The sequence below is a fragment of the Rhagoletis zephyria genome, unplaced genomic scaffold (genome assembly GCF_001687245.7).
Source record: "Rhagoletis zephyria isolate East Lansing unplaced genomic scaffold, Rhagoletis_zephyria_1.1 Rzeph_scaffold_03413, whole genome shotgun sequence".
In the NCBI taxonomy this organism is placed as follows: domain Eukaryota; kingdom Metazoa; phylum Arthropoda; class Insecta; order Diptera; family Tephritidae; genus Rhagoletis; species Rhagoletis zephyria.
In genome coordinates, this window is record NW_016160496.1 from 7270 (window position 1) to 19462 (window position 12193).

The 12193-nt window shown below is 36.6% G+C and overlaps 1 protein-coding gene across 1 annotated transcript in view; it reads right to left on the reverse strand.

Annotated features, from left to right (window-relative positions):
- Positions 1 to 6182: 6182 nt before the first annotated feature.
- LOC108368942 (A disintegrin and metalloproteinase with thrombospondin motifs 7-like) overlaps positions 6183 to 12193 on the reverse strand; it is a 15678-nt gene continuing 9667 nt past the window's right edge. The window contains exons 4-8 of the mRNA XM_017623911.1: positions 11193 to 11391; positions 10899 to 11053; positions 9731 to 10831; positions 9395 to 9545; positions 6183 to 6781 (exon numbers count right to left, since the gene is read on the reverse strand). Of these exons, the coding sequence (XP_017479400.1) occupies positions 6615 to 6781; positions 9395 to 9545; positions 9731 to 10831; positions 10899 to 11053; positions 11193 to 11391 (1773 nt within the window). The 3' untranslated portion in view covers positions 6183 to 6614. The remainder of the gene's footprint in view (positions 6782 to 9394; positions 9546 to 9730; positions 10832 to 10898; positions 11054 to 11192; positions 11392 to 12193) is intronic.

A 12193-nucleotide genomic window follows, 5' to 3' on the forward strand; every position in this document is an offset into this window, starting at 1 on the left:
TTCCGCTTTTCCCATCCCTTTTGTGCTAAACACTTTACTCAATGTTATTGCTAAATGTTGCGTGCTGCCACAATTTACTTTTATTTATCACCCGCATTTCACCCCTCATCGAGTATATGTAGGCTATATTCCTTTGTAGTCAACGACAACGCTAAACTTTTTATTATTTTNTTTGTTACAGTAGTGAGCGCAGAAAAAAGTTATTTGCATTGCTTTTGAATTTATTTATATTTTTATAGTTGTTTACTGTTATTGCTGACGCCGGGTGATAAGGAAACGCATTGCTCTGTGCAAATTGCGGTTAGTAGGTGGTGTGGAAAAGGCGGAATAGCTTAGCTGTTGGATTTGGTTTTCTTTGCCTTTTCAATCTTTTATTCATATTCATATTTCCTTAGAAAGAATGACCCAGTCAGAAATTGGAAACTTGCTTATACACTGAGAAAGAAGTTTAGCTACGTCAACTAAATATATTCGTCGTTTAAAGTACAAAACCGAGGTTGCATAAATTATTTTGTGGAGAGTAAGGCTTGAGCCAAGAGCAAAGCCAATTGTTGGCAAAAAATGTCAGTTACGAGGTTTTGCAGAACGAAGATACGCGGCTTTGTACTTTAAACGAAGATCTGTATTTCTCTCAAATAAAGAAATGCATCTGTACATTAGGGTGGTCCCCTGTTTAACTTCTTTTTCTAAGCTAAAAAATGCTGCGCTGATATCCCGAGTTTTGAGGCCAACGATTTCAATTTTATCTATTTCTATTTCTGGGAGTGTCTTAAAAGGTTTTGCCACATTTCTTCTTCGTTATGAACAGCGCACTGAAAGTCATTGACCTTATGCTCTTCACAAGAAGATATAAGGTCTTAGTGTGGAGACTCTCGAGGCTAGATAGCATCGAGATGACAATTAAAGACAACACAAAGTATCTGGCAGTAGTCTTAGTTAGTAAGCTGCTATGGAGGTGCAATGTTGAGAAAAGAGTAACGAGGATCAGTTAAGCCATATATGCATGCAAAAAAATTCTGAGATTTACTTGAGGTGTGTCAGCTGCCGGCTGCCAGCAATAGTAAGACCAATACTACTCTAAGGCGCCTTGGTGTGGTGGAATGCCACAAAAAAGTCCTCATACCCCAGACCTAGCGAGAAGGTTCAGCGCCTCGTGGCAGTGTACATTTCGGCGGCGTAGAGGTCTACTCCACCGACTGCTCTAGAAATAATCCTCCGTTTACCGCCCATTGACCTATTCGCGGCAATATATGCTGCTAAGTCCTCAGGTAGATTGACGGCCATAGAGGAATTCCATAACAGATCCTTTGGGCACAGCACAATTGGGGCGAAAAGCACGGGCAGCACAGATTATATGGCACCTTGCTTTAATTGAGTAATGGCTTAGATCCCGAAACCTGCTCACGGATGGCTCTAAAATGATAACGAGAGTGGGTGGCGTAGTATAAAGCCGGGGACTGTACGTTAGGCGGGCTACCTGACCGGGGCAGCATATTTATGGCAAAGGTTTTCCCAATGAGGATGGCAACAGAGCTAGCCTCCATGGAAACGACCATCAACTCAGAGTAAACTTAATACGTATACACAGTCAGGTGGCTATTAAGGCAGTTACCTCATATAGTATTTCATCTAGAAATGTCCTACGCAGCCGGAAAGCTATTAACAGGCTGGCCGCAAAAGAATAGAGGGTAATGAAATAGCAGATGGAGGCTGACTGCCAGTCTGACTGTCGAACAGAAAACTTCTCAAGCTAAATAAGTTAATTTCAGCATTTAGATAACATTGATATAAAAAGATTTATTTCTCAAACTATGCGAGATGTGCCCTTTTCGAAACTGCTTATTCAATTATACTCGCTTCTTGTTACGGCCATCAAGGCGGGATTGCAAAGTTGTTACCGGATTGCTTACGGCCACAAGGTGCCATGAGGAATACTCGAGCAGTAAAAGAAAAAGTTTTTCAAAAACTATGGAAAATTTAGCGGAGCTACGATAAAAAATAATGGAAGCAGTTGAATTTGTAAATAGTGGAAGACTCGCCCGTCTGATAACCCGATCTTTTTTAAGTAGATCTCCAGCTTGCATTGCTGCTGAAGGAAGGCAGTTTGAACATTTGTTGTAAATGTAATAAATTTTAGGCCACAATATTTGATGTTTAATTTCAAACTTTCATTAAAAAAAAATCCTAAACTCAAAGCTAAAATGAATGAGTTTCTGTATCCATCACATTAGTAAAAGAGGCGTCACTCTCTGTCTCGCTGACACTGTGTAAAATGAGTCTCTCCGTCTCACTCAAACTAGAATTAAGTACAGTTACGGCTTCAAGGAAAGTCTTGGGTACACTAAAATCGTTTTAAGTAATTAAGAAAAAAATTTTAAAACAGAGTTTCTTTACAAAAATCATTAAATTGAAATAATAAAATAATTGAAGGAACAATCTAGCAAGTGGCATACCATTTTGGAATCCTTATTAAATGCTCCAACTCTCAAAGTTATTTGCCAAACTAGTGTAGTACATTTTTTTTTCAGTACAGTCGGCAAAAAGTGCCATTCTTTCCAAGCTAGAGCAATTGGCCATAAATTTTCTACGTCAATTTACAGAAGCATTACTCACCTCGCCTTCTGGGACACCCTGTATACTTACCGTGTACTTTTTTTACGGTTAGGGTAGTTCCCGCTTTCTTTGCCAATTTGTCAGCGTTGAAATTAGGCTCAGTATCTCGATGTTAAAGAGCTGCTAATGTCTTTTGACAATGAAAACACATAATAATTGTATAGCTTCAGTCCTGTGCAGAAAATGTTTCCTCCAACCCCCGTTTCGAGTTTAGAGCCATACGTAGTCTGCTTTATAAAAAAGTCTTACCGATATTATGTATAGATTTTTAGATTTCTTTTCTGAATTTTCTTTTGCTTGCATTAAAAACTTCCATATAACTAACTTCGATGCCTTGGTGTTATGTATTTTATTTCCTCTTTTCTCTTCATTGCTAATCAAATAATTATACACTTAATCCAATCAAGTTAAACTCAGTGATGAGCGTTTAATAGTAACTAAAGTCAATGCAAGAGGTCAAGAGACAAAAACCAGCGTTTATCAGCCTAAGATGACTTCAAAATGTGATCAGTGTAAAAGTATGAAAATATTGAAAATTGTGTAAGGCACTTTGGCTTTCTAAGCACCAGTTCATTTTTAATCGTTCTTTTTTATTCTACCGCTTACTCTACTTACTAACTCGGAACGCCCGCACAAACAATTGCAGACACGCGTGAACAATTAAATAATTGTTTAACGTACAAAGCTCATACAAGTGTCGCTGTATTTTTATTGCCATGACACCAGCAATAATAAGTGATCAATAATTGCAGCAAGCAATTGCATATTAAAATGCTACAATGAAATAAAAGACAGACCTACAAAGCGTTGTAGACAATTCGTGGGACTAACAATATCGAACTATTAATGCCACCCGCCATCACTTAACTAAAATAAACCCACGTTTTTGTTGTTGCAATTTTGATGGCGCGCCAATTTGGCAAAGTAACAGTACACTTTAAGACCACCTTGTAGCAATTGCAAATTATTGAGTGGGGCAAGATGGACAGGCTTGTGACTAGCGATGGATAGAAAGTGAAACGCATATTTGAGTTAAACGTTTTTTTTTTTTGTTTAAAATATTATATTTTTTTATAATTTGATTTATTACAAATAAACGCGTAGAAATGCAATAAATATGTTTGGCATGGCTCTATATGTATGTGGTTAGTAACCGCTAAGATACTGTAATCGTAAGTGATATACTTGGGGTATTCACAACAGTGTCGTAAGTGTGGATTTGTTGTATGTCGTAAACTTCAAACGCCAAAAACATATATATTACGGGGATTCGCAAAGTGCCATCAAAGTCATATTATGTATTTTCGGAGTGTTAAAAAAATAGTTGGTCGTGGTTTCAGGTTCTCTAAATATTCATTTAAGCTTTTAAAGTTTACGACATACAACAATACGACACTTACGACATCGTTGTGAATGTCTCAATTATTTATTAATATTTAGTGCATACATAGTTTACATGGCATTAAATGTTTTTTTAGTCGCAATGTTCGTTGTAAATATTTAAAAAAAACCTAAATCATTTTAACACTAAATTGTTATATATGTGTTGTAATTAATAGTACTTCTGACTTATAATCATAAATAATTTTTCTTGATGAAGAGTTATTTTTTAAATTCAATTTTAATTTTTTCGCTCACGAATATTTTTGAATTTTCCTCTTAAGCTCCTTAGTAGAAAATATTATTATTTGTTATATCAATTCCTGTTTTTTTCTATTAGCTGATGAAAAGTATAAGCTATGTATTAAGTTCTTAAATGTAGAAACAAGCATAATTTAATCATTTAAATGAAAGTTTGGTTCCGATTTTTTGTAGTAAAAATAAAATGGGTACAATGTCCGAATTTTGAATTTCATTAGAAATGGAAAATATAAAGAAATAAAATCGTCAAAACGTCAGGGTATGCATATTTTTGACGTTGACTGTATGTACATACATCTGTATATGAAACTCTCCATATCCATTTTTGGATGAAGCTTTGGTCATTTGAAACTTGCTCGTGTTCAATAAAGACGAACAATAAAAGTTATTTGTTGTAAAAAAAACTATGCATGTATATTAGCGTGGGCCGAAAATCCGATTTTTTAGAACTTTGATTGGTAACAGCAATCTCTAAAACAATCTGTGTGAAATATGACAATTTTTGGTCAATATCTTAGGCTCGCCCAAGTCCATAAAAGTCGGACAATAACCACGCCCACATACCATATAACGGTAATTTAGAGAAATACGAAATCTTCGATAAATCAATAAATATTAAAGCTAATTTATTCAAAATTGATCCTTGCAACAATTTTTTACCAAGAAATACGTTAATGATAAAATTTCGGAAAATGGGCGTGACACCCACACATATATGTATCTCGGTAACTGTTCTACCAATTTGTACCACACTCGGTGTGGTTATTGTGCTTGCCACATAAAAGCAAAACGATCAAAATTATTGAAATCGGACGGCTTTTCATATAACGGTAAATTTTAGAAATGCTTGAAACTTCAATATTTCGAAATTTAAGGACGCTAATTTACTCAAAATTGATACACCCCGGCTTACCATCTAGCGGTAGGTTTCGGAAAGGTGAAAAACATATATCTAATATTTGCGCCGGGTATTTAATGTTCGGCCCGGCCCGAACTTAGACTTTCTTACTTGTTTTATCTTATATTTCTACAGAAATACTGTCCAAGCTTTAACAAAAGCCATAATATAAATAAAAGTTTTAAAATTAAGGCAAAATTAAAAAAAAAAATATTAAAAATCTACCTTGCACTTCATTGCACTAAAATTTTATGGGGAAAAAACTGTATTCCCAAAAATCTTCTAAAAATTCAGATTAAAAGCCTTAAAATTTTGATGCAAACTTATTAAATTTTCCTAAATTTTGAAACTTTTATTTTTGGTATATGGTTTATGTTAAAGCTTAGACAATATTAAAAAAAAACAAAAAAAAAACCGTTGAAAAACATTGTGAATATTAAAAAAAATCAACACGTGCTCAAAGAACATTTGGGTGGTTCACAAGGTGTCGTACTTGTCGTATTGTCGTATGTTGTAAAGTTTTTAAAGGCTAAATAAATGTTTACAGGACTTGAAATCACCACCAACTATTTTTTAACTGTGTGAAATTTCATAATAAAACTTTTATGTTAGCTTGCGAATTCCTTAAGTATAGTTTTAACCGTTTAAAGTTTATGACATACAACAGTACGACAGTATACAACACCTTGTGAACTCCCTAATTATTTTATCGTTGTAGTTGGGTTTCTGTTCTTTCGATAATTTTTCGATATTTTTGTATGGACTTTTATGGTTTTATTTCGATTATACATAATCGTTATTCCTTGATTTTCACTCTGGTTTCCAGTCATATTTAAACTATATTTTGAAACTTATGTTTTTACAATCGATAAAAAATCATATTAACTTTTTCGATTAAATTGAACTTAAAAAGTTCAAGAGGGATTCGATCGAAAAATTTAAAGCAAATCAAAAAATATTAAAATCCAATATTAATCGAAAACAGTCATAAAATATCGATCGAATGTGATAAAAAAATCATAAAGGCATTAGACATTGCTGAGGAAAATATTAAAGTAAAAAAATGTTCTACTTATTAAAAATTATCTATTAGTATTATTAGTCGCCGAAGGCATTAAAATTACGAACGTTTTCTTTTCCGTTTATTTATCATACGATCAAAACTTTTTATGTTCTAAATAAAATTAAATAAACTCAAAAAACCAAATTCATTCATACTTCTATTTCCATTATGCCTGCATGCATCTTACCAACTAAACTGGCTACAAACATTTATTTCAATGCTAATGTTAGCATATTGTTATTGCTGTAGAAGTAATTAATTAATGAATACAATTAACTTAAATGCGTAATGCTACCGTATTTAGAATGCGTTTGCTGCTACCGTGTGGCTCTGTCTCCTCCCGCCTCTGCATACACATTTCAATTTATTATTTTCCACGGCACAACTCTCGCAAGCCCTCTAAGCATAGCCACTACATGTTGCACAGCAATAAGTTTTGTAGTAGTGCAACTTACACAATCGTTGTCGATTTATTCGCTGGCAATTACTCACATCATCTTTGCAATTGGCTGGTGGTTCAACAGGCTTCAAAGTATCGCGTTCCACATCGAATAGTGTGTTGAGTTCTGCGAAAGGAAAGCAGAAGAATTAAATAAGAGCGTTTCTAAAATGTAAACTTATGTATATCTAACAACCGTAAATGCGTATAAATAAAAACGCTTTTTTAGACTTCGAAACCTACAGAAAAATTCGACTTCCCGTTGTCTTGCTCGCCAATAGAAACACGAATACAGAATAACAACAGCAATAGGTGTGTTATTAAGGAACTATATGTAGGACGATATCGAATGAGATTATATCATTAAGTATCGACAACAAGTAGATGCATTTCTCGGACCTGTGTATAAATCGTTATCAATTTCAATGCATATATCGAGTGATATTAATGTTGATATCGAGGAATATTAATGCATAAATCGGTTAAAAAATCGATAGTACATTTTACACACAAAAAACCCACCCGAACCATCCGAAAACATGAACCAAATATAATAAAACTGCGTTTTTATTTTTTCTCTCGGACGTCAGGATTTTTTAAAGAACTTCGAAATTTTAAAAATATGATTACTTAAAAAATTATTTTAAAAAAATTCAGTGCAATTTAGAAAACCAATATGGGTAGCAAATAAGCGAAAAAATTCTGTAGAACTAAAGCCGATAAAATTTTTTGGTGAATAAGGACGATTAGGTATAAAATGTCCTTTTAAAGTTTTATCCTTGAATATCCTTGAAATTTTTCAATAAATATTTTTGGAAAAATTTTATGTTAATGACTGAAAAAATTAAATTAATTTGCAATAGCTTTTGGTCCTTGTAATCCAAAAAATCATAATTTAATTTTTTTTAATTCTACGGGATTTTCTCTTTCATTTGGTACCCATATTTTTACTCTACATTACGCGGAATTTTTTCAATAATTTTTGTAAGAAATCATATCCTTGAAACTACGAAGTGCTGTAAAAAAAATCCTGACGTCAGAGCGAAAAATTAAAAACACAGTTTTACCATATTTGGCCCGCAGTTTCGAGAGTATATTGAATGCTTCGTGTGTTTGGAATTTTTGTTGTTTTTGTCCCGCGTTGTATACGATAAAAACTCTGATGAAAATATCCATGAGTGTATCGAAAAATGCCTATTAAATGCATTTAATTATATTGATAATCTACTCATATTGAACAAAATTTATATCTGTAAATGTATGGATAAATTTGTGTATGCATGTGCCGATAAATGTATTTAAACGATATCAATATTATATCGATATTAATAGATATATCGATAACCATTTCGATAGGTTTTTTGAACTAAAAGGAATAAAATTACGTACGTTCTTGTAAATATATGAAATCCTCAAGGGTTAAGTTTTATTTCACTTTTTATTATATAAATATTTTAACTAGAAACCCCAAATTTCGACAGTAGAGTAAAATTTTCGGAATTTTCCAACGTTTTCCCAGTTAGAAAAAACACCCCTAATTATCTTTTATCTTTTATTAAATTTCACCTACCGAAGTGTAATCAAATTATTGTGACCGGAAAATTCGGCAGCACCGAATCACACGTCAGGAGTGCAGCTCTACGCGTGGCATCAAACTGGTGTGCCAATTAGGGCCTCGCATAAACCCGCAATTGGCCGTTGTGGTACCGTTTACAAGAAGGTACAAGCTGAACATTGCTTCGATTAGCCTTCGAGAAACAGTGCTTGAATAGTCTTGAGTCGCTGCTAGGCTGGACCTTACTCCACATTCTTGTCCCTGCAGCAGCAGCTTCGAGAAATTTGCAAATGCAAAATTGTGACAGTCTTAAAATAAGACCAAAGGAAATATGCTTTGGAAGGAAATTTCAGTTCCGAATTCCAGACCGAGATATCTGGTCAAATGGTTTACCTGAACTAGATCCTTGATATATACACTGGTACACAGACGGATGAAAGATGGATGGCAGAGCAGGAGCGGGCATCTTTGGACCTGTCGCCAAACTTTCTATTGCAATGGGTACTTGGTCCACGCTCTTTCAGGCCGAGGTACTAGCAATCTCGATTTGTGCCAGAGTTTCTAGTTATATTTTCAGATAGCCAGGTGGCCAAAAGGGCACTTTCCAATAGGACGATCACCTCCAAGCTCATCAAGGAGTGCTTTGACACTATTCACTTGTCAGCATGGGACACGGTACTACTGTTCTGGGTACCAGGACACTGCGGGATCGTGGGTAACGAGACCGCCGACGAATTGGCAGGGGAAGGCTCATCGCCCGTTTTTGTAGGGCCGGAACCGTTTTGCGAACTCAGTTGGTCCTCCTCAAGGTTTTAAATAGAATCGTGGGTAAACTCAGAAGGCAGCAAGTACTTTCGCTAAGAAAGATATGCATGCATCTTCTGAATAGAGCCGATATCAAGTTTCTTGTTGGCTATCTGACGGGCGATAATCAGCTGCCGTCAGGGTTAAGAACCATCATAGGGATACAAAAGGTCGCGGTGTCAATTTCTGTTACACCCAAAACATTTACATTACATTACAATCAAATCTTGGAAATAGATTATTACCAACTTCCCGATAAGCTAGTGAAACTTAAAACTTAGCTTAACCCGCTAGTCGGCGCAGGTTTCTTTAATAAAAGCTTGTCTTAAAATTTTTTTTTTTTAATAACTTAACATTAACTTAAGACATGTAAGTGCTTACCTTCACATTTCTGCACATTGCACGTTCCATAGACCGGTTCACGTTCCAAATATTTGCAATTGCTTGATTCGACCATCGCCTTTTGCTTCCAATCAAATTCCAGGCACTTGGCATACCGACGTTGAACGCCTTCACCGCAAGAACGGGAGCACTATATTTACATGCAAGCATAAAGCATTGAAAAATTAAATAAGTCCAAAAATTTGTAATAATATCGAAAAAGCGAAAAGTTTATTCTATAAAACCACTTTCAAAATTGCGATTCGCGCAAAGGAGACTTCCCTCTTTTACTCTCTCAATCCCTTGCGCCCTTTTCATCCCTCTAACGACACTCACCTCCGACCACTCCGAGTAGTGCCACTTTGGTCCACAGAATGTCACCTCCTTGTGCGTGCAATTCATCACAGCGCGCGGTCGCAACAACAAATCGCATTCCGATTCATCCACCGCCACACCATCCCGCAGACATAGCACCACACGCCTACGCTGCAAATTGAAACATTCTCCCGTACAATTACTCCATTCCGAGGCAAACCATGTGCCATGCTGACAAGCTGCTGCCTGCTGGCGGCCGCTACAAATACGCTTCTGTTCCGGCGTGTAGCGCAAATCGCACAGATCTGTGTAGGGTGGCGTGCGATCGCAATAAATCGAACGGTGTTCAAAACCTGCGCCACAATCAGTTGAACACTCCTGATTCCATTCGGACATCAGCCACACACCCGCCTTATCGACACGGTCGTCACGCAGATGTCGACGCAACGGTGTGGTTGAGTTGTAAACGCTACGCACCAGTGTAGGCGCGCCTATTAAACGCGAGAAGATACGTGACGTCTTATCTGGTCCACGTGCGTAAATCTTGCGCCGATTAAACTTCGGACAATTGCAAGTCTCATTCAACTCCGGCAACTTCTGTTGCTCACACAATTCCTCAGAGACTTCGCCAATCTTGCCATTATTCTGTTCCTGCACACATTGCACATAACGCGTGCGCACACCCTCCGCCTCACCATCGGCACACTTGCATTCACCGTAGTCGCCAGCACGCCAGTAGGCTGGGCACAGTCCACGATTGCAGTGATAAATGTCCTCACTAAAGATCGGCTTCTCGACAAAGGCGCAGCGTTTGGGCGAATAGTAGCGAGTCGGTGAGTCGCGTATGCAGCGGAAGATGGGTGGTTGTATACCGGGTCCGCACGAGCGATTGCACTCGCCAAAGCCGAGCAACTTCCAAGAGAACTTGCGGCGTTTACGATCACGAGCGCGCGCGATTTGTGCCGACACGGTGCCATCGATGTTGTTATCGTCCACCTCGTCGAGTGGTTGACCAACCTCGTTCCACTGCGACTGCAGCTCTTCCTCCTCCGTTATGGAGGCCGAAGGCACCGGAATTATATAGTCGTATTTGACGCCAGTGTTGTGACCGCGCACAAAGAGCTGGAAGATAAAAGTGGAAAGTTTTTTTGGTCTAAGCCAAAGTGAGGTGAACAAAAGGCAGGCTTACCAGTAGGACGACAGGCTTCGTAATTGGTCCTTTGGAGGTGATTGTGCTTAATTCGCGATTGTAATCGTAGGTGTCGTCGTTATACTCAAATATACCGCCCTCTGAAGCGCGACTATTGCCGTTGATGAGAAAAATGTCGTCGGTGGTTTTGAGTGCTGTGGTGATATGTGAAGAAAAAATACCTATTAATATTAGAACGTGTATCTGATTTTTTTATAACAGCCCTAGTGGCTCTTGATTAGAAAAACTTTGAATGCTTTAAGTTATAATTTTTTTTTTTTTTCTTTCTCTCACCCAATAAATTGTCACTTCGCGATAACTGTTTGATTGTCAAATTCATCGCTCCCGCTGGTATTGTATGCACGTAATTATAACCATAACTCAACTTGGCTTTACTAAACACCTCGGAGACCATTTCACATAATACTGAACCGCATTTAGTTTGCGCATCATTGGTGGTGGCTGGGCGTATGGCGCCACTTTCATGAACAGCCTGAAAAAAAGGAAAACAAAATTAGAAGTCATGGTAAGTCGAAGAAATATAACAAATTATTTTTTTATTAAAACAAACAAAAATATTTGATACCAACACTTATTTTGACTTACCAAATTGGTGATTATGAAAATAGTCCAAAATTTCCACATTTTGCGTTGGCTTAAATTATCATATTACGAACATTTAATATTTAAAAATTTAAGACTTTTTTTTATCTCGTGTTATTCTTTTCTCTTTTCATCAAAAAAAAATATTTTTTTATAACCTCTTAAATAAATCTGTAAAATCCTTGCTAATACTACAAAACAATGCATATACATAGAGGCCACTAATTATTATAACAACAAGTAAAGAAGGCCAAGTACGTGCGAATCCGAACATTGAGTACCCGGCGCACAGTGGGCAAAAATGGTAACAATTCGAGCCACGCGGCAATTTAGGTGGTGTAACCACTAAAGTTCGGCTAATCACTTTATAAGCTCATATACAACATATTTTATGCTAGGAGTGTTTTTCAAGGTTGATATTTTGAACCAGAACACAAGCCATTAGTCTAAAAGACCCACAAACCCAATAACACTAGTTTACAAGAAATCTGATCTGTGGCGCTTGGCCAACATTCCTATTGTAAAATTTTTCGCTAAATCCGAATATAAAGTCAAAAGTAAAAGAAAGTAAAACAGTTTTCGAGTTATAGGAAAAGTTTTGAGATCAGAAAAAAATGTAATGGTGGTTTAATGGCACTTGATGGAGTTTTGTCCCCCGATGTCAAAAATAGCTGCAGTATTTTAAACCTCCC